Source organism: Heterodontus francisci, chromosome 36 (assembly GCF_036365525.1).
Source record: "Heterodontus francisci isolate sHetFra1 chromosome 36, sHetFra1.hap1, whole genome shotgun sequence".
NCBI classification, from domain to species: Eukaryota; Metazoa; Chordata; class Chondrichthyes; order Heterodontiformes; family Heterodontidae; genus Heterodontus; species Heterodontus francisci.
Window position 1 is genome coordinate 29,625,651 of NC_090406.1, and position 23,357 is coordinate 29,649,007.

At 44.2% G+C, this 23,357-nt stretch overlaps 1 protein-coding gene across 1 annotated transcript; it reads right to left on the minus strand.

Annotated features, from left to right (window-relative positions):
* Nucleotides 1-3,197: 3,197 nt before the first annotated feature.
* On the minus strand, nucleotides 3,198-22,166 carry LOC137351390 (serine/threonine-protein kinase NIM1-like). Its single transcript, XM_068015833.1, has 3 exons — nucleotides 21,878-22,166; nucleotides 11,789-12,057; nucleotides 3,198-3,947 (listed from the first exon to the last, which is right to left on the minus strand). The coding sequence occupies exons 1-3, from the start codon at nucleotides 22,164-22,166 to the stop codon at nucleotides 3,198-3,200; spliced, it is 1,308 nt and encodes a 435-aa protein (XP_067871934.1).
* Between the last annotated feature and the right edge of the window lie 1,191 nt (nucleotides 22,167-23,357).

Below are 23,357 nucleotides of genomic sequence, written 5' to 3' on the forward strand. Positions count from 1 at the left end.
GGCTAAAGAACTTTGAGACAGCTCTGTGACTATATGGTTGGCCTGCTGGTAGTAGTTTGAAGCATACCATGTAGTGGTCAGTCCAGCATTCTGCTCCACGGCGTTGGTCATTCTTACATGCTGCAAATTACTTTGCCAAATGCTGTTGTAATCAACAAGAAGCCACATCTTTGTTACAGGATGCATCCAGGATGTTTCATGTTTGTCTGTCTGAAAGAAGATTGCACTAGGGAAAGAAAGAGCTTGCATTTATTAGTGATAACCAGTGTATGCTTGACATAACGGCTGCAAAACCGGACTCCATAGCACTGCTGGTGTCGTCGCTACAGGAGCCCGGAGTGTCAAAAATGATTAATTTGCTTCCAGCCACAGCCGTGGTGCACCATACTAGTGTGGGCATGCTGTGTATGTGCCGGAAGCATGTAGAGTGGAAATATCACTCAGCATCTAATGTAAAACTCGCCCCCCACCCCACCCCCCCCAAACCACAACTTGCATTATTTAACGGGATTAGCATGGGACTTCCAGGTGAGTTGCTTGTAACTTTCTTTTGCTGCTGCAGAGTTAGTGGGAGATCTGTCTACTGTGTTGTTGGAGGAGTTCTGAATAGTTGTTGGAGTCAGAAGAGAGTGGTGCTGGACTTTTCCCTTAGTGTTCAGTAGCATTTCAAGGCCTGTCATCAGAAAGCCTGCTATTGCTCATGGGGCTATAATTACAGTCGCTCTTGGCTGCAGAACAACAGAAACATTGAGCACAGGCAGCAGAGAGGGCAAGCTGTGCACAGAGGGTGGAGGAGAGGGAAGGCTCTCAGTAGAAGGCTGTACCAACTTTGGGTCTTCGGGGAGCATTTCTCCTACCTCACCTCAGCCAGGAGCAGTGTTTGAGGTGGCTATGTTTCACCAGAACAGTGTCACCTCCTTCAACTGGACCAGCAACCTCAGAGCAGGGAAAGGTGGACAGGCATTGGCTGTGGTGATCATGATGACCCAAAATTTCTAGACCTCGGGATCCTTGCAGACTGGAGTCAACAGCATTGCTAACCTCTCACAGCTCTCTGTGCATAGCTGCGTCAGGGAGGTAACAGATGCGCTGTAGGCCATGAGAGGGGACTTCATCATCTTTTCTTGAACCAGCAGGAAGAGTGGGTAAGTAGCTTTGCCAGCGTGGTGAGATTCCCAATGGTGCAGGCAGCACAGTCTGCGGGTGCCGTATATCTCACTCCAGTCAGCCTGGTCCCATCCAGTGCAACAGTGATGTCTGAACAAGCCAGTTTTCAAGCTATCAAAACAGTTCTCTATTCCATTCTTTCAATGACTTGCCAGTCAAGAAAGGTTCTGATGTTGCACAAAGCCAATGTCAAGTTCTGTTCTTTGTCAGTTTTATGACTGGAATATAAACGGTAACCTATTAGCCACAGTGAAATGGCCTGACTGTTAACATTTGGGCCACCTTTTCTAGTCCTTTTCCCCATGCATGTGCATAGCATAATCCCTAAAAAGGGCTTCTCAGTTATCTAGGATACTGCTAAAAGTAGCTGCAGCATTAGATATCCAACGCAAATCGACTTGAATCCCTTCATGTAAGTCCACAGTTGAAGCTCCCTGCAACACCATTCCTTGCTGCTTTACTAGTCACGCACCGCGACAGTGCTTCTATTTCCCTGTCTGCCCTGCAAAAACGGCTGTGTCCCTTATTTTGTGATCCAATGGCAAACACAAAATGAAAATTTCGAGATTAACATCAACAATCTTTCAACACTTTCCACTTCCCTTTAATGCAGTAGACGCTGTTGTAGCTGGAGATGGAGGATTCACTAATCTCATTGCATTAAATTAGAGCCATCAGTAATGAAATGATGATTGTACTTGGACAGGGACTAGGCATTTAACAGCATAACTGCTGTTTGTCCAGCCTCCACACTTTCACCTTCTCAGCATGAGTGGTCTTATCAATAGCAGAGCTACAGCTGGGAAATAGGTATTCAGGTCATGAAGACTGGCAAGCCTCTTCACCACAACCTGTAGATAGGGTTGTGTGACATGTAGGAAGAGAGGGCAGAGGAAGAAAATGGTGCTGAAAAGCCACCTGCAGACTAGGCAATAGAGACTGGAGTGAGTTGTGAAAGGTAGTCTAGCCCATTCATTTTCAAAGACCTGCAAATAATTCCCCACTTTATTTTCACAATTTTTTTGCTATAATTCACAAGAGGAAAATACAGTCTTACAGTACATAAGCAAATGAAAACATGTGTTTTCACAATTGTCAACTTTCATAAAATTGTTATGCTAAGCAACCTTTTGGATTTAAATAGCTGTCATTTAAAATCTATATATGTTATAATATGCAATACAAGTTGTACTAGAGCAGTACTAAGGGAGTGCTGCATTGTTGTAAGTGCTACCTTCCAATGAGATAATACATCAAAGTCCCATCTGCCCACCAGGCTAATTTAGGTGATAAAGGTGCTATCATATTACCTGAAGAGAAGCAGGGAAGTCGCCTGGTCATAGAGTCACTACAGCACAGGAGGAGGCCATTCAGCCCATCAAGTTCATGCCTAATCAAACATTCAACCCTCAACTAAAGTTACTAAAACTGTCATTCATCTCATTGTTGTTTGTGTAATCTTGCTTAGGGCAAAATGGCTACTACATTTGCCAACATAATAACAGTCACTGCACGTGAATGCACAATATTTGAAAAGCTTTGAGGTGCTTCTGAGAGATGCGTTAAGATTTCAAACAAATACTAGTCTTTAGGTGCTTTTGCAGGGGTGTTTGTTTAATTTAGATTGTTGCAGGCAGTGCTTATGCACAGTCATTTAAATCTAGCTGTCATACAAACTGAATGTAAAAATTAGAATCCCCTTTCTTAATCATCTATTTAATTTTAAATTGAATTTATTTATCCAGAATGCATCCACCTGGTCATTTCTTTATATAGCTACTGAAATTCTTGTAGCATGTGAGGCCTTGTGAGAAAAATGAATATTTCCTTAATTTTCCTAGAACCATTATGCACAGTGCCTGCACAGGCCACAGCTGAATCCCAAAGTTTTTATGGCTATTTACCAGATGAAATTGGGAGAAGTTTCTTCATACACACTGCCTCATTAGCCATCTCCATCTTCAGCAGTGGCAATATCTATCTGCAACTTTTCCTACCTTGTTGCAATGTCATTGGTGTGTGTGTTGAGTTTACAGAATCAGACACATCCTTGAGGTCTGTGCACATGCTTTGAAACGCCTCTTCCTGCTTTCATTCAGCCTGGTTCTTGCAGGGCAGTTGCTCACCATGATAGGATCCTCTGAATAGCGCCTCTTTTGGCTCTGGTGGAGAATGATGCGGTAAGTCCCAGTAATGGGACTGCGGGAGTCCCAATTAAGATTATTGCAGATGTGTTCTTCTGTGATTCCCAGGTTCCTCAATGCTTTCTTCACCTCCCTTTCCTCTTCCTTTAGAGGTAGAGAGCTGGCTAGGTGGGCTGGATTCAAATGGAATGGTTGGTATGGCTCTGGACATCCCAATCCCCTCAGCCACGGACTGTCCAGGATGTTGGCCAGGGTGTAGCGGTTTGTTGGAATGGGTTGAAGAATTCCATGGATTAGTTTCTGGCAAGGATCTGATACATAAGCTGGAATTGTGTATGATCCTAATAAAATATGCTTTTTCAGCTTCCTGACAGTTTCTCCATAGAAAGGCAAGGTTGCTGTCACCATGAAGTACAGTAGGATACCAAGAGCCCAGATGTCCACGTGAATTCCAAAGTAGCTCTTCTCTCTGAATAACTCTGGAGCTGCATATGGAGGGGAGCCACAACAAGTTTTTAAGGGTTCATTCAGTGGACACAGTGCACTGAAGCCAAAGTCACCCACCTTCACACAGTTAGTGGTTGAGTAGAACACATTTTCTGCCTTGAGATCCCGATGGACCACATTGTTCTCATGCTGTAAAGGAAAATGGTAAGTTAGGCAGGCCAAATATGAAGCAATGAGGGAAGGAACAGATAAGAGAAAATAGCCAGTCAGTTGTAATAAATGTACTAGGAGAACTAGGACCACCAAATACCAGGGCTACCACCAACGTCAGCTCCATTACTCCATTCCAGTAATGACCTCACCCCAGAACATAGCCAAGATTAACATTTGTAATATTATCATCCTTTTTTCATATTCGTGGTGTAGGGGGTAACATATTAGCATGGATAGAAGATTGGCTGGCTGGCAGAAAACAAAGAGCATGCATAAAGAGTTCTTTTCTGATGAGCAGGAGATCTGTGCTGGGGCCTCAACTTTTCACAATTTACATCAATGACTTAGATGAGGGGAGCAATGTCATGGTAGCTAAATTTGCAGATGACACAAAGATAGGTAGGAAAGTATATTGTGAAGAGGACATAAGGAGGTTGCAGACTGATATAGATAGGTTGAGTGAGTGGGCAAAAATCTGTCAGATGGAGTGTAATGTGGGAAAATGTGAAGTTGTTCACTTTGGCAGAAAGAATAGAAAAGCAGAGTATTACTTAAATGGAGAACGACTGCAGAATTCCAAGGTGCAGAGGGATCTAGGTGTTGTAGTGCATGAGTCACAAAAAGTTAGTATGCAGATACAGAAAGTAATAAAGAAGGCTAATGCTATCCTTTATTAGGAGAGGAATTGAAAATAAAAGTAAGGATGCTATGCTTCAGTTATACAGAGTATTGGTGAGACATCTCGAATATTGTGTGCCGTTTTGGTCTCCTTATTTAAGGAAGGATGTAAATGTGTTGGAGGCAGTTCAGAGGAGGTTTACTAGATTGATACCTGGAATGAGCGGGTTGTTTTACAAGGAAAGGTTGGACAAACTGGGCTTGTTTTCACTGGAGTTTAAAAGAGAGAGGGGAGACCTAATTGAAGTTTAGAAGATCCTGAATGGTTTTGACAAGGTGGATGTGGAAAGGATGTTTCTTCTTGTGGGTGAGTCCAGAACTAGGGGGCACTGTTTTAAAATTAGGAGTCACCTTTTTAGGGCAAAGATGAGGAGAATTTTTTTATCTCAGAGGGTTGTGCGACTTTGGAATTCTCTGCCTCAGAAGGTGGTGCAGGCAGGGTCATTGAATATTTTTAAGGTGGAGGTAGATAGATTCTTGTTAGGCAAGGGAATCAAAGGTTATCAGGGGTAGATGGGAGTGCGGAATTCAAGACACAAACAGATCAACCATGATCTTATTGAATGGTGGAGCAGGCTCGAGGAGCTGAATGCCTACTTCTACTCTTAATTCGTATGTTCACTTTACTTCTCTGACACTCTGGGCTGGATTTTCCTGTGATCTTCGGGACCCCGATGTTGGGACCAAATAGGGCTCCCAAGCCCACACTTGCCAGCAGCAAGACTGGCTCAGCAATCTTCCGGGAGATGGCCTCCTAATTGGCCGCCTCCACGCTCCCTATCCAATTAAGGACGCCGGGCGTGCTCTTGATATTGCTAACCCAGTCAGAGGGTCAGCAGCTCTGGAGCCTCAACACTCCCACCGGGAGAGGTGGGCGTTGATGAGGCAGGTCGGGGACTGCGAGGGCATCGCTAAATGGAGGCACCCTTGCTGGCCTGCACAACAATGCAAAAGTTAACACATGGCCTGCAGGTCCATTGGGATGGAGAGGAAACCCCTCCACTGGATAGGGATCGGCCGCGATTACAGCCTTTAATGCTTGATGCCCCGTCAATGGAGCATAGAGCCTGCAGCTCTGATGGCCACTCCCCACCCCCCACCCCCCCCCCCCGAGCCTGTCACAGGGAGGCTCCGTTGAGCTGGTGGACTCTGCAAGCAGCAGTGGGCCACTCTGCAAGCGGCAAAATGCTGGGCAGGACACAAAATCAACCCTAATTGGGGTTTCAATTACCTTAATTGGCTGCCTACCTCCCTGGTACAGGTAGCCAATCCATTACCCAAACCACCCCTGGGAAACTTCCCGCACAGCGGGAATGTGTTGGGAAGCCGTCCCGACACGGCTCCCCACTATTTTCTACCAGTACCATTCCCTGGCCTGTGTCATTACTGCTCCTTTGCTTCCATCAATACTGCTCCAAGACATCAGTTAGCACTGTTCCCAATACCAGTTTGCTATTCAGAGTTGGCATGTAATAATCTGAAATAACACAATAATGATGACTCATCTTTTTAGAGGCACTGGAGACTGTGCAAAATTTACAAAGATTATACCAGAGCTGAGAGATTATGCCTATAAGGAAAGATTGAACAAACTGGGGCTCTTTAAAAGAGAAGGCTGAGGGGTGACCATTAGAGATCTTTAAGATTATGAAAAAGTTCAATGGGGTAGATGTAGGGAAGATGTTTCCACTTGTGGGGGGGGCGAAGGAAATAACAAACTAGGAACCATAAATATAAGGTAGCCACTAATACATCCAATAGGGAGTCAGGAGAAACATCTTTACCCAGAGAGTGCTCAGAACCCACTATCACCAGGAATAGTTGAGGGAATAGCAGAGATATATTTAAAGGGTAACAAGATTAACACATGTCGGAGCAGGACATAGAAGATTATGCTGATAGGGTTAGATGAAGAGGGGTAGGAGGAGCCTCAGGTGGAACTGGCATAGCCCAATTGGGCCGAATGGCCTGTTTCTGTGCAGTACATTCTAGTTCATTATTCTCCCACATTCTGAAAATATGTGAATGTGCTTGAAATCACATCAGACTTTCAGAATGATCCCACGCTTTACATTCATCCTCAATCTCTGGATTACAAATCCCTACCTGCGGGTTAGGAGTTCTGAGAAGATAGTCAAGTATAACAACGGGAATTTGTTCAGATCTGACCAAGTTCCTCAACATGCAATCCATCACTGAAAACCACCCTGACAACAATATATACAACAACAACTTGAATGGAATAGCACATTTAATGTGGTAGCATCTCCTAAGACACTAGTGGACATTAGTGGAAGAGTGAAAGGAGGTGAACAACTGTCAAGAGTAGAGGGACAGTGCCTGAGGAAAAGGAAGTATTAAATGATATCAACAAGTATTGGGTGAGTCCAAAGACATTGACCGTAGCAGAAAATTCTGTAGTTCTGGATTAGTTTTAAATTTGTTAGGGCCCATCCTTCTGGGTATCTGCTCCTACCTCAGGGGTTTCCTTTCAGATTAAGACAGGGGATCTCGTGCAATTATGGAACCCTGCCCCCTCCCACTCACTCTGTGAAACTCCCAGGGAATATTTGGTTCTTTAAGGCTTCCTTATCTGAATAAGGTAGAGGTAATTCTTGTACACCTCCCTGAGTGCCAGAGACAAATATATCTAATTCAACAACACACCAGCGGTTTGGCCATCTTCTCTCCAATTTCTGTTGCATCTACCCAACCTTTTCTGTTGGACCTACACTGTGGATTCCTTTTTCCCCAGAAGGATAATTGTGTTCTAATCATGCTGAAGAAGAGGAGGATTAAAAAGCAACAGTGATACACTGCTCCCAAAATAGTTGACCTGACATTTTACTGATTTAAAGTATAGGATGGACATATTTTAAATATGAGTATTTTGTAATGGTGTTGTGTTTTGAAATTGCATTGTGCATTGTGTACTCTAGAGGCTGTAGTAGAACACAAATGCTAGTAAAGAGAAAGTGAAACTAAAACAGACAGAATGAGAGGAAAAGCCTTTATGTTCAGCTGCTGCAGTCTATGCCTCATATCCTATACTAAACGCAGCTGAATCTCACTCCAGTCCTAAGGGCATCACAGTATCCTGCTCTGAATCTCACAGAGGCTACCTTCATTGGTTGTTCTTTCTTCCTTTTTCTGGATCTGTGCTGAGGAAGTTTGGGGGAGGACCCACAGAAGTAACTCCTGGTCCAAGGTTACTCGGGTCACTGTAAACCTCCTCTTTATAGCTCCAGCTGTTGATTTTGCAGATAGTCAAGCATCACTGAAAGACTCCTGGTCCATTGAGAGTCCAAGCAGCTACATCTTCGGCTGACGGTATTTTTGTAGGGTAGCTCAGAGTGCTAATAATTGGGTTACCCTTCTTTTTGAGTGCAAAGATTGTGATTCGCGACCTGCCCATGCCCATGCAAATTGAAGTGGACACCATGCAATATTCATGTACCCATCTCATCTGCATGATTGTAGCATTGGCCCGAATGGCTCCAGTGTTGCTTCTCTGCCCTCTAAGCTGTCTGCAGCCTCTGTGCACAGCAGAGGGGCCCAGCAGCATTGTATGCTGATCATGTGGTACAGGCAGGCTGCCTATTAAAGGGAGGCTGCACATCTGAGATCATGGCTGATGGAAAATCATTTTGAAAGGTTGGAAGACTATCTCAACAGACAAAGGAGAGGGTTCAATGCTTTAGTGATGATGCAGTGGATGCTCTGGTCACTGAGGTGGACTCCAGGAGGGAGGCAATGTTTCCCCAGTTGGGAAAGAAGCCCTCTAGACACAGCCTGAAGAGACAATGGGATCAGAGCGCCAGGGAGGTGAATGCCTGGAATCTGACACCACAGACGTAGCAGCAATGCGGGAAAAAAATACAATGATCTCACCCAGGTAGTCAATGTGAGTGAATGCATCCTCACTATACAGCTCATGCAGACCATACCAACAACCTCTCTCTCCACTCAATGCACACCCCCAATACTCATCCAGCAGCACTTCCTGGCACTCAGGACTCACACCTAACATTCACCTACTCCACCTCACTCACACACAATGCTGCCATCATCACAGCCACCTCTCCCTGCTTCCAAACACCTCCAGATATTCAGTCATGGCAGGAACACCCAAGCACAGTGCCACACAATCACTGACACTCTGCCCTCACTCTTGCAGGAGAAAGATGCCCATAACACCAGGGGGAGAAAGAAGACAGGAGATGGGAGCCCCACGACTCCATCCTCTGAGCCCCCTGGAGGTGATGGTGCAATGCATCATGAGGCAACATAGCTCATGGCATCTGACACAGCAGAGGCTGTCTACAATGATGATAAGTGACAGACTTATGTCCTTTTTCAACTCCCTTCTCACCCTCATCCTGAGATGTGGCATCAGTGGAAACTAAAGATGGCGTGACCATAGAACTCCTGCTTTTCTCACCTCCCCTGCCCACCCTCTGCTTGTATGCTTTCAGATACAAAAGAACTGCCACCTGGACACCCTTAGCAGAGGCAGAAGGGAGAGGTAGAGCTACCCCATGAAAGTGATAAGGATACACGGTCACTTAATCTTACACATGCAGCCAACAGCTCAGATACTTGCACTGCGAGGACCTTAGAGGGTAAGGGCACCCAAAAGGCAGGTACAAGGGGATTGCACAAGGGTGATTAGTTCATTGATGTTTGTATAATTGGATGTGTTGTTGCATAAAGAGGTTTTGTGAAGGTTCTTGTTGGTGGCTTTTATTGCTGGATGGGGAAGGAGCCATTGTGATGGGGAGTGTGAAATGGATCTGAGGGTGGTGATTGTTGGGTCCAAGTTGGGATGAGAAAGTTGTTTGAAGTGGAAGCATAGCTCCACAATCCTCTGTCTGATAGTCCATTCAGTTACATGGGGTCCAGGATGCCTCCTCCCTGCCTCCTCCAATTCCTCATCCCTCTCTCCTCAACAGAGCTGCCTCGTCAAATAGCATTCTCTGTTCCATTTCCTGCTTATGCTGCAGACCCGGAGGCATTAAAAGAACTGCCCCCTTATCTGGGTCAGATAGTCATCTCTCCTCTTTAGTTGAATTTCTAAACTGGCAGAAAACACGTCCAGGCATCCAATAACTGTGCCTAAGGAGAAGTCACTGTAAACCACCTCACCTTCAACTCATGGCACCCCTTTAATCACCCCTTTAATTCGCACAGGTTCAGGTCCCATCTTGCAGCTGCACACCTAATCTTTGGTGAGTGATGTATAAATTCTTGGGCTGGATTCATCTTCCAATTCTGGCGTCGCATAAGCTGGTTGGGCTGTATGACACCAGGATAGCATCAGTGCGAGCTCTTCCAGCACAAGCAGGGGACCCACCTGTGGGCAACCTTCTTCTGCCTTTATGTTGGGCAGACCGCTCCGGAAGCAGCTGTAGTGCCGGTCTCCATCGTGCTGCCTCAATGAATTTCTAGCACAGATCCTGTCATCATTGAACAAATGTCTTACATTACATGCAGTGACATTTGCCATTCAGGACTTCCTTCAGGCTAACTCACTGCAGATTAGGCTGCATTGAATACCCTATAAATAGGATCATGGCCCACCTCTCCAAGAACCTGCTTTGCCCATTGTCTTGTATGAGATTTCAGGATACCCATAGGGATTGCAACAAAGATGAGTTTGATGGGGGAAAAAACTTAATAGGCTAGAGATACCTATAGTTTTCTTCATGATCCACCCAACTCAGCTGTGATTCCTTTCTTCCCAACCCACCCTGGATCTGAGGAGCAGATCAGGTCTGGTGCTTGGGTTTAGGGTATCATCAGAGATTACCCTCTTTATTTTGTTTGTCAAAGATTCTATGTTCTGACAATGTTGTCCACCATCATCTAATATCTAAACTGGTGACTGATCCAGGATGGCGTTTTGTCATCTGTGGGAGAAAAGCAAGTTCCTCCTGACCAGGGGAATGCTTCAGGATAGTAACCCTGCCTTGGTCCTTTGCTAGGAAACTGGCTAACCAATGCCTACTTTCACGTACCATTCCACCTGGTTATTGCAGGTATCTCAGATTCAATTTTTAAGATCAGTGTACACGGCTCTGTGCACCCAAATCCTTAACAACCATATTCTTACTATTCAGCATGCTCATGAAAGATGCATCCATTGCTGCAGTTTAACTGCAGTAGCAGCACTTACATGTGTATCCTTGTTTAAATGTCCAGTTTTGTGAAGGCTATTGTCAACAAGCATCTCAACTTATTCCAAAAGCTTGACTTCTTCATTTCAAGAAGTCTCATCTGTCATCATAGCAGTACATGATTTTCAGACAATCCCTGCTTTGCAATCCTCCGATATGACTGGTGCCACCGTCATGCAGAGGTCAATATTATAGCAGATCACTACCTGCTTGTACTCGGGCTGAATGTAGATAGCCCCATGCATAATATTGTTCATGTGATCTCTGCATTTGAATTTGATTCATCAGCATTTTCACAAGTGTCCCAGTTGATGGAGGCAAATGAGAATGATGGTCTCGGGAACTAATATTCCTCAGGAAATTTGCGAGCAAACACCACCTTGATCACTGACCTTAGTCATAAATGTTCCCCTACTGAGGTAAGGAAAGCAAGATCAAGAGGCATGGACACAAGGCCAGTTGATTATGCAGAGTCTACCTGCCACATAAACAACTGAGCAGCACAGATAACTCCAATTCACTTCAGTGAAGGATAAATCCTTTAAGAAATAAGTGGTATATGGAGGAGAGCAGAAGAAGAAAAGAATGACCTACCTTGTAGAATCTTCCTCTTTCTCTGAATGCTGTGGCAACCTCTACACTATGCTGCTACCTGGTCATTCCATGAGGTCTTTGAAGAATATAAAATTGATACTGCTTTCTTCCTCTCACAAAATCCTCTGGAAGTCTGAAAACTAAATGCAATCTTGTGGATACGCCAGACTTTATTAATGGTGCAGGATTGGAAAGATTGTATGGGCAATCTACCTTAAAGCATTTCGACCTTAAAAGGAGATTGTCCATTAGGTGAATGTAATGGATCAGTGCAATTCAGTTGTGTGTAAAGAACACCATATCAATTTAAAGATTACACTACAAGACAGACAATCTTTTTTTTTAGCCAATACCACACCTCCCACTTACCATATGTTTGACAGCTGATACAATCTGAACAAATATAAATTTACTCTCATATTCCAAGAGTCGTCCCCGCGTGCAGATCTTGGTGAATAGATCCCCTCCGTCTGCATATTCTAAGGCCAGGTACAGTCGAGTTTGTGTCTCCAGCATCTCGTACAGGCGGATGATATTGGGATGATGAAGTTTCTCCATGCTCAGAACTTCACTTATGAACAGTTGCTGTGCCTTCTGGATCAGTTGCTTTTTATCCATGATCTTAATCGCTACCTTTTCTACAAATTACAAAGAGAAAGATACTGGTTACTTTCTATTATTAATGGCAATGTACTGGGTGTAGTCTCTGCAATTCTATAATGCAGTCAATGGAAGCAGTAGATAAGTTTCTTTCTGAATGAATGTGTTGGTGATTCATCATTCAGGTGACTACTTGTGGTGTGCTCAGAGCGCTGCACATATATCAGTGTGAGTGTGTACTAGGATCTAACAAAATTCTTCATTTACTGAGATACTGAGATGGATTTTAAGAAGCCCCCATGTCGGGTTCCAAGGCAGGGGGGCACCTGAAGTTGGCTCCAGTTGAGGCTCGCCATAGACCACGATGCCGGCAGGGCCTGGCCCGATCCTCCCGGCAGCGGCAAGGCACCACGGAGGCCCTCCCGCCGCTTGGCGACAGGACCACAATCACCACATTCAAATTAGTAAAATTAATGCATTTAGATGTACTTACCTCAGATCTTGAGGGCCCACCTGCATGGGCACATGCAGCTGAGGCCATTTCCGGGGACGGACAGTCTACTCCCTCCATGTGATTGTGGGGGGGGGGGGGGGGGGGAGGGAGTGGCGGGCCCCCCCCCAACTATTTAAATGAGCCACCGCACTTAAGATTGCGGAAGCTGTTTGGTGTGTGGCCCACATGAGCAGGCCGCCATTTTTTGAGCTTGCCACCAAAATCCAGCACACTGTGTGCTGTCTGGTACTAGAGTAATCCAAGCAGTTTATAGCCTTTGCATGTTTTTAAGCTGGTTTAATGTGGCCCCTCTGAGTTTAATCAAAGTTTGTAATCTCCCTAAGGACAATCACTTCTGTGGATCTAATATAATTTTGGGGAAATGAGCATTGACAGACCAATGTTTCTTTACGATGGTATGAATATACAGCTACGTTGCCATGCAGCCGAGAGGACAATTCAGAGTACAATGTATTAATAGGATTGACTTAAGAATGCCTATTGTCAATTTCCATGGTAAAATGGTTACTCATGAATCTGATACTGTTCCTCATATTGGTATTACTCATTTGAACTCACTACTTTACAGATGCAGGCCAGGTACTCTAGCAACTGAGTGTCCTACCCTTTGCAGAGTGTATGTAATCTTGGGATTAATCAGGATGTGTACCCCTATCTTGGTTGTGAAAAGCTGAGATGAAAATACAAGTATGTTGGAGTCAGCAAAAGGGCATGAAAGGTAGACTGTTTTCTTTGATAGTACACCCATGAGTCAAATTGTGAAAATAGGGAGGGGCAAAAAACATTTTAGAAGCTGTTTAACAGATCCATTAGAAAGAGCAGGCTCAGTGGGCTGAGTGGCTCTTCCTCTTCCATATATTCACAAAGGATCTTTCTTTACTGTACCTGCTTCCTTCATACATCTCCTTCATTTTTTCCAGCTGAGTGAATAACAGTGCAAAGTTCTATAATAACATGATGACTCATCTAGAAAAGATCACGCTCACCTCAAGCCTTCAATTTTCCAGATTATTGACAGCATTACCTTTGTTAGGGCAACCTGAGCTGAACCAATTATATCGTGGCAACTGGGGTGGGCCGGTTGCGGGAGGGGGAGATTCTGTGCCTTGCTCAATAAAAACCTGAAGATCCCTGTTCCAGTATCCACGCATGTAGTTTGGAATAAAATGCAACCAATATTAATGATTTATAGTCACTTAACCACAGAATTACAGAATCGTTACAGTGCAGAAGGAGGCCATTTGGCCCATCGTGTCCGCACTGCCTCTCTGAAAGAGCAATTCCCTTAGTTCCATTCCCCCTCCTTCTCCCCGTAACCCTGTACATTCTTCCTTTTCATATAACTATCTAATTCCCTTCTGAATGCTTCAATTGAACCTGCCTCCGCCACGTTCTCAAGCAGCACATTCCAGATCTTAACCACTCGCTGCGTAAAAAAGTTTTTCCTCGTGTCACTTTTGCTTCTCTTACCAAAAACTTTAAATCTGTGCCCTTTTGTTTTCGATCCTTTCACGAGTGGGAATAGTTTCTCTCTATCTACTTTGTCCAGACCCCTCATGATTTTGAATACCTCTATCAAATCACCTCTTAGCCTTCTCTTCAAGGAAAACAGTCCTAACTTCTCCAATCTATCTGCATAACTGAAATTCCTCATCCCTGGAACCATTCTCGTGAATCTTTTCTGTACTCTCTCCAGTGCCCTCACGCCCTAAAGTGCGGCAAGAACTGGACGCAATACTCCAGCTAAGGCCAAACTAGTGTCTTATACAAGTTCAATGTTACTTCATTCCTCTTGTACTCTATGTTCCTATTAATAAAGCCCAGGATACTGTATGCTTTATTCACCACTCTTTCAACCTGTCCTGCCACCTTCAATGACTTATGCACATATACACCTAGGTCCCTCCACTCCTGCACCCTCTTTAGAATTGTATCCTTTATTTTATATTGTCTCTCCATTTTCTTCCTACAAAAATTAATCACTTCACATTTCTCTGCATTGAACTTCATTTACCACCTGTCTGCCTATTCCACCAACTTGTTTATGTCCTTTTGAAGTCCTACACTATCCTCCTCACAGTTCACAATGCTTCCAAGTTTCATATCATCTGCAAACTTTGAAATTGTGCCCTGTACTCCAAGGTCTAGTCATTAATAGATATCAGGAAGAGCAAGGGTCCCAACACTGATCCCTGGGGAACTCCACTACAAACCTTCCTCCAGCCCAAAAAACATCCATTAACCACCACTCTTTTTTCCTGTCACTCAGCCAATTTTGTATTCATGTTGTTACCGTCCCTTTTATTCCATGAGCTACAAGTTTGCTCACAAGTCTGTTGTGTGGCACTGTATCAAACGCCTTTTGAAAGTCCATGTACACCACATCAACAGCATTGTCCTCATCAACCCTCTCTGTTACCTCCTCAAAAAACTCCAGCAAGTTAGTGAAACATGATTTTCCCTTACGAAATCCATGCTGGCTTTCCTTAATTAACTCACATTTGTCCATGTGACTATTGATTTTGTCCCGAATTATTTTTTCTAGAAGTTTTCCCATCACTGAAGTTAAACCCTCTGGCCTGTAGTTGCTGGGCTTATCTTTACACCCTTTTTTGAACAAGGGTGTAACGTTTGCAATTCTCCAGTCCTCTGGCACCACCCCGAGTCTAAGGAAGACTGAAAAATTATGACCAGTGTCTCTGCGATTTCCACCCTCACTTCTCTCTGTATCCTTGGATGCATCTCATCTGGTCCTGGTGCCTTATCCACTTTAAGTACAGACAGCCTATCTAATACTTCCTCTTTATCAATTTTAAACCCCTCTAGTGTCTGACTTACCTCCTCTTTCAACATTGCCTGGGTTGCATCTTCTTCTTTGGTAAAGACAGATGCAAAGTATTCATTTAATACCTCAGCTATGCCCTTTGCCTCCATGTGTAAATCCCCTTTCTGGTCCCTAATCGGCCCCACTCCTCCTTTTACCACCCTTTTACTATTTATATGCCCATAGAAAACTTTGGGATTTCCTTTAATGCTAGCTGCCAGTCTCTTTTCATGTTCTCTCTTTGCTTCTCTTATTTGCTTTTTCACTTCCCCTCTGGACCTTCTAAATTCAGCCTGGTTCTCAATAGTATTTTCTACCTGACATCTGTAATAAGCACACCTTTTCTTCTTTATCTTAATCTCTACCTCTTTTGTCATCCATGGAGCTTTGGATTTGTTTGCCCTATTTTCCCCTTCGAGGGAACATACTTTGACTGTGCCCAAACTATCTCTTCTTTGAAGGTAGCCCATTGTTCATCTACCGGTTTTCCTGCCAACTTTTGACTCCAATTTATTCACCCCGGCTCCATTCTTAATCCATTGAAGTTGTCCTTCCCCCAGTTAATTATTCTTACCCTGGATTGCTCTTTGTCCTTTTCCATAGTCAGCCTAAACCTTATGATACAATGATCACTGTCCCCTAAATGCTCTCCTACAGATACTTGATCCACTTGGCCACCTCATTCCCAAGAACCAGGTCTAGCAGTGCCTCCTTTCTCGTTGGACTAACAAAATACTGTTGTAGAAAATGTTCCTGAACACACTCTAGGAACTCTTGCCCCTCACTGCCCTTTATGCTAATATTATCCCAGTTTATGTTTGGATAATTAAAGTCCCCCATTATAGCTACCCTATAATTTTTGCACCTCTCTATAATTTCCTTGCGAATTTGTTCCTCCACGCCCTTCCCACTAGCTGGTGGCCTATAGACAACACCGAGCAATGTAACCGCATCTTTTTTGTCCCTTAGCTCCAGCCAAATTGATTCTGTCCTTGACCCTTCTGTGACATCCTTTTTCTCCAGCACTGCAATACTCTCCTTAATCAATACTGCCACCCTTCCCCCTTTTTTCCCTTTCCTATCTTTCCTAAACACCTTGTATCCAGGAATATTCAATACCCAATCCTGCCAATAGAGCCCCCAGGTCTCTATTATAGCCACAACATCATATTTCCACATGGCAAGCAATGCCAGTACCTCACCAGTCTTATTAACCACACTCCATGCATTCACATACATGAACATTAACCCTGATTCAGACTTTTTTACTTTCTCTCTTACTCTGACCACACCTAATAACTTACTCTTCCCTACTGTCGTGCTATCTATCTCCCTCAGTATTCTGTGCACCTTGGTATTCCTCTCTGATGCTTGCTCCTGGTTTCCACACCCCTGATAAGTTACCAGTTTTGCACCTCTCTGTAATTTCCCTCCAATCTGAGCTCCCTCTGAGGTTCTCATCCCTCTGTTGGTTCTGGCCTGAATCATTAGATTTCTGTTCTGGTCCCAAGAACAGACTGTCATATCTTGACCCAGCACAGCCTTCTTGAATATCCCTTTCTTCATAATCTCTTGGTGGGCTAAGATTTGTGAATTTTGCCTGTTTGAATGCTTGTCTGTCTTATTAAATTCTAAACCTCATTTTGATTGCAGGTAATGGTATTTTGTAATTGCAGCTGTTATCTGAAGTCAACAGAACATTTCAGCTGCAGATGGGATGAGATAGGGGCAGAAATAGGCAATGTTATGGAGCTGGAAGTGGGTGGTCTTCGTGATGGAGAGGATATGGGGTCAGTAGTTCAACTCAGGAGAGAATAGGATATAGAGGTGAAAAACAGTCTGATTCACCCTCAGACATTGACCAGACGGCAATGCAGTGACAAGCGTGCAGAGTTTTTGATGGGACAAAGACAATGGCTTTAATCTTCACATTGATTAACTGGAAGAAATTGCATCTTAGTAAGAGTGGAGTCATGTGAAGGTAATTCCACTGAGTTGGAAAATGGAGGAGAGGCTTTGGAGGAAAATATAGTGGCCAACCATATCAATAGCTGTAGAAAAATGAGAAACATGAGGAGAAGTAAATGCACCATGGTCAGATTCAGAGAGGATGTCATTTACGATTTTTGTTAGGGATGTTTCAGTGATTTTCCAGGGGTGGAAACCTAATTGCAGAGATTCAAGCATGGAAGTGCATAAAGCTGAGCATAGATTTGGCAGGCACAACCACATTCAATTACTTAGGAGGGGAAAGAGAGTTAGAAGATGAGGAACAGAGAGGATGAGATTTTCTTTCAGGAGGATCTCATGACGGTGATTTTGAAAGGAAGAAGGACAGTATCTCAGGACTGGGAACCATTTACAATGTCAATTAACATGGCGGACAAGAAGGGAAGTTGGGTTTCATGGTTGTGGAGTCAAGGAAGCAGAAACTGGGTCGCCTGGACAAGAGCGGAGATAGGAAAGAAACTTGAGAAAGATATGGGTTCAGGGCTACGGCAGGGAAGAACTGGGGGAGAAAGTTTTGGCTTGGTGGCTAACAGGAAGTGGTGAAGCAGCAAAAGATGAATGGATAGTCTCAATCTTAATGATAAAGAGGTCCAGGAGTTCCTTCCACTTAGTTTTGAAGGTGAGAATGGTGCAGGGGAAGGGAAAATGGGTTCAAGGAGATGGTTGCTATTGGAGAAATGAAGCTAAGGGGCATCTTTGCTTTCCTGAGTGGTGGGCGGTTTTGGCAGAGGACTGTGAGACTGACAGTACTTGATGTGATTCTGCCCGATCTGGTGATTTTATTTATTTATTTATTTAGAGATACAGCATTGAAACAGGCCCTTCGGCCCACCGAGTCTGTGCCGACCAACAACCACCCATTTATACTAACCCTACAGTGTTCCCATATTCCCTACCACCTACCTACACGAGGGGCAGTTTACAACAGCCAATTTACCTATCACTTGCAAGTCTTTGGCAGTGGGAGGAAACCGGAGCACCCGGCGAAAACCCACGCGGTCACAGGGAGAACTTGCAAACTGTGCACAGGCATTACCCAGAATCGAACCCGGGTCCCTGGAGCTGTGAGGCTGCGGTGCTAACCACTGCGCCACTGTGATGTACAGCTCGACCAGTTGTATGAAAGATATGTTCAAGTCTGCGCCAGTTGGAGGCAATGACCATGATGGGAGAGAGCAGAGGTTTTGCTGGAGACATCAGAGATGGGGACAAGGGTGTGGTTGAGCAAACTCAAAGCTGCTTAAGTGATGAAGCGATTAAAGGACCATGAGCTCATTGAATGGTGGGGTCCTACTCTTTCCCTGGTTATCCTCTTCCTATTGATATACTTATAGAATATCTTGGGATTTTTCCTACTTTTACCAGCTAGAGCTTTCTCATATCCCCTCTTTGCGCTCCTAATTGCTTTCTTAAGCTCCATCCTACACTTTCTGTACTTCACTAATGCTTCCGTTGATTTGCTCTCCTTGTATTTGCTAAAAGCCTCTCTTTTCTTTCTCATTGTACCCTGAATGTTTCTGGTCATCTATGGTTCTCTGGGCTTGCTGCTCCTACCTATTAACTTAGAGGGAATATGTTGGGCCTGTACCCTCCCCATTTCCTTTTTGAATGCCCCCCACTGCCCTTTTGCAGATTTCCCGACAAGTAACTCTTTCCAATCTACCTTGGCCAGATCCTGCCTTATTTTACTAAAATTCGCTCTCCCCCAATCCAAAACCTTTTTTTGCAACTTGTCTATTTCTTTCTCCATAACAAGCTTAAATTGTACCATGTTGTGGTCGCTATCACCAAAATGCTCCCCCACCAACACATCAACCACCTGTCCGGCTTCATTCCCCAGAATTAGGTCCAGCACTGCACCCTCCCTTGTTGGATCCTGTACATATTGAGCTAAAAAGTTCTCCTGTATACAATTTAAGAACTCCTCTCCATCTAAGCCCTTAACATGATCACTATCCCACCCTTCAAAATTGGCTTAGCTGTAGGAGACAGAGAGTGATGACAGACGGCTGTTTTAGTGACTGGAAGCCAGTGTCCAGTGGCGTACCACAGGGATCTGTGCTGGGTCCCCTATTGTTTGTCATTTATATAAACGACATAGATGACTATGTGGGGGATAGGATCAGTAAGTTCGCGGATGACACAAAGATTGGCCGAGTGTTTAACAGTGAGTTGGAGTGTCTTGGGTTACAGGAAGATATAGACGGGATGGTCAAATGGGCAGAAAAGTGGCAGATGGAATTTAACCCTGAAAAGTGTGAGGTGATACACTTTGGAAGGAGTAATGTGACACGGAAGTATTCAATGAATGGCCTGACACTGGGAAGTTCCGAGCAACAAAAGGACCTTGGCGTGTTTGTCCATAGATCTCTGAAGGCAGAAGGGCAGGTTAATAGGATGGTGAAAAAGGCATATGGGACACTTGCCTTTATCAATCAAGGCAAGATTACAAAAGCAGGGAGGTCATGTTGGAGTTGTATAGAACTTTGGTAAGGCCACAGCTGGACTACTGTGTGCAATTCTGGTCACCACATTATAGGAAGGATGTGATTGCACTGGAGGGGGTGTAGAGACGATTCACCAGGATGTTGCCTGGGATGGAACATTTAAGCTATGAAAAGAGGTTGGATAGGCTTGGGTTGTTTTCGCTGGAGCAGAGAAGACTGAGGGGTGACCTGATCGAGGTGTACAAGATTATGAGGGGCATGGACAGGGTGGATAGGGAGCAGCTGTTCCCCTTAGTTGAAGGGTCAGTTACGAGGGTCACAAGTTTAAGGTGAGGGGCAGGAGGTTTAAGGGGGATTTGAAGAAGAACTTTTTTACCCAGATGGTGGTGATGGTCTGCAATGCACTGCTTGGGAGGGTGGTAGAGGCGGGTTGCCTCACAACCTTTAAAAAGTACCTGGATGAGCACTTGGCACATCATAACATTCAAGGCTATGGGCCAAGTGCTGGCAAATGGGATTAGGTAGACAGGTCAGGTGTCTTTAATGCAGTGGTGCAGACCCGATGGGCCGAAGGGCCTCTTCTGCACTGTATTATTCTGTGATTCTGTGAAAGGCTTGGTAATACAAGAACATTACATTGATTAATACCATCCCACTCTGGGAACACAAATCAAAGAACATGTGATTAAATACTCTAATTTGAAAATGTTAAGATTTTAATTTTCTTTGCCCCAAATGTGACAACAAAAAGTGTAAAGAAGGTGCTCCCACTGTCCAGAATGTCTATAGTCCGAGTAGAAGCTAAAGTGAATGTCGTTCAACCTGCAGTCAACTGATTATGAAAATTAAGTAGTACTAAACCAACCTCACTGACAGTGGCCATCTTCTGTGATAATCTGTAGGCTTTATTCCCAATGCTGGGTTACTGGTGCCTTAAATGGGCCATGTTCTCAAATTCAGTTTAACAATGTCAAAGATGGTTGATAATTGTCCCTGGTATTTTCCTCCATTAATTTTAACTATTCCTGAAATGTGTTGTTTATAGATGAATTGTCTGATCCGTACTATTTCATAATGTTTAGTTTAGAAAACAATTTTATCATTACATCATTGTACAACAGGGTTGTACAACAGGGTTGTCCAACCTTTCGCGTGAGGGGCCACATTACAATTTTTGTCTTACATAGGGGGCCGGTGAGACAATTTTGGAAAGATAAAGGCAGTAAAAATTTATCTTACTCTTAATCAAAGCAGCCAACAAATGTACATTTTGTGAAGAAGCTTTAAATGAGAAAACTAATTTATTGACTTACTTTCTTGATCACTCTCTCTCTGTATCCCCCCTCTCTCTCTGTCCCTTCCTCTCTTTCCCCTCCCTCTCTGCCCTCTCCCTCTCTCTGCCTCCCTCCCTCTCTCTGTCCCTCCCTCTCTCCCTCAGAGAGTGGCAACACTCAGCAGATGGTTGATCAGGTTTTCTTTAAAACATCGCAAGTCAGTTTCGCTGCTGACAGTGGGAACAGCCATTCACCAACCGGACAGATTCAGGGTTTTCTGGCGAACTTTTAAAAAAACCCGAATCTGTCTGAAGTTTGGGGAACGGCTGTTCCCACTGTCAGCAGCTGTCAGCTGTGAAACTGACTTGCGATGTTTTTAAAAAGGCCGGTCTGCAAGAAGAAGACAAGGGGAAATTTCCCATCTCCAGTCACTGAGACCTGGTGAGGATGAGGAACAGCCCCGGGTACAGTTTACACCCGCGGGCCAGATGGAAACCTTTGGCGGTGGATTCTGGCCCATGGGCCATATGTTGGACAACCCTGTTGTACAATATCGGAATCACAGTATGGCACCAACTTGGATATCGTAAGGGAAACAGAGAGCCTGGTGTTTCTAATCTCAATACCAGTGTGAGCTGCTCCTAAAGCCCTGCATCTTTGTTTACATCCTGTTCTCCTGCAACAGTAGACAAGCTGTTTACATCATCTCTCAACTGATATGTTTACAATATCTCTTAATCAGCCAGACTCCTTAATAGTCTGGACATGATTGGGGTCGGGCAGACATACCTTTTGTCAAGCAGTGTATTCCCACTTTCACCTTTGAGAAGTTCCCAATGCCAATCTCTCCCCGGAGTTGGTAAAATCCAATCCTTTTTCCAAGTATCAGTTCATTTTTCACTTCCTTGTTGTTCCTCATGTCATAAATAACTTTTTCAAAGGGTGTGAGTAATACGTTTTGCTTTTCTCCCTCCTCGTCATCATCCGTCTTGCATTGCACCAGCTGCTTAACACCTTCGGTCGGGCTGAGGTAACCCTTCAATCCCTCATTGTGAACAGAAAGCTTTGCTACAGCCATCATTAAGCTTCACAGTTTAAAAAACATCTCAGTCAAAGCCTTCATGGAGAAGTTCCCCTCTCAAAGAAGTATCCTCTCTTGGAATAGTTGCTCCTTGTGGAGTCTCATCTCAAGAGAATCTTGACTCCTAATAATCTCCTTTCTCCAAAGACGCTTCCCAGACTTCAATACAATTTGTTAGTCTCTGTACTTCGGAAAGCCCAGATCTAAATGACCATGCCACAGAAGATGGCCGCTGTCAGTGTGATTGGAGTATTGCTACTTCATCTTCATAATCAGTTGACTGAAGGTTGAGCAACATTCACTTTATCTTCTACTCAATGACTGCATAGATTTTGGATGATGGGAGCACCTTCTTCAACTTCTAGATAACACCTGAAGATTCTCTGAGGTGACACTGGAGGAAAAATAAATTTATTTTCAGTAATGAGCACTAAGCAGATCTGTGGAAAGAGCTTTATATGATAGGTAGCCAAAAAAAATCCACGCTACAGCTTATAAAATAGCAAGAGATCTGCCCAGATAAAACTATCTTGTATTTTGGGTGTTACAGGCAAACTGAGATTGGAATGTCTGTGTTCAACTGCTTGCACTTATTCAGTACTAAAGTTCTTCACAGAGGAGAAAACGAACCCTGAGCAGTGGCAGGAGGAGCAGGATCAAAGTCAAAAATAATGTCCTACGTGACTGTTAGGTTGGGAACTATCTGTCCTCACCCTTCTTGACCTGACTGCGACCTTTGACATGACTATCCTTCTCCAATGCCTCTCCTCTGATGTCACGTGGATGGGACTACCCTCACCTGGTTCCATTCTTTTTTCGATCCAATCATAAACCAGAGAATCTCCTACAATGGCTTCTCTTCCCACTCCTGCACCATTACCTCTGGAAGCCCGCAGGATTTATCCTTGATTCCCTCCTATTTCTGATCTATGTGCTGCCCCCCAGTAAAATCATCCAAAAACTAGTGAGATTCCACATATAAACTGAGCAGCCCCAGCTCCACCTCATTGCCACCTCTCTTGATCCCTCCACTGCCCATGATTAATCACGCTACTTGACTGGTATCCAGTATTGGATGAGCAGAAATTTGCTCCAGTTAAATATTAGGAATACAGGAATATTGTCTTAAGCCCCCGCCACAAACTCTGTTCCCTAGCCACCGATTCCACCTATTCCCTGGCCACTGTT

Bases quoted from the DNA above. Each gene is read 5' to 3' on its own strand.
- LOC137351390 (XM_068015833.1), bottom strand. From the start codon at position 22,166: ATGGCTGTAGCAAAGCTTTCTGTTCACAATGAGGGATTGAAGGGTTAC. The intron at 12,058-21,877 runs GTATGTCTGCCC...TGTAATTTGTAG, and splicing joins AATACACTGCTTGACAAAAG to AAAAGGTAGCGATTAAGATC. The intron at 3,948-11,788 runs GTAAGTGGGAGG...TTTCCTTTACAG, and splicing joins TATCAGCTGTCAAACATATG to CATGAGAACAATGTGGTCCA.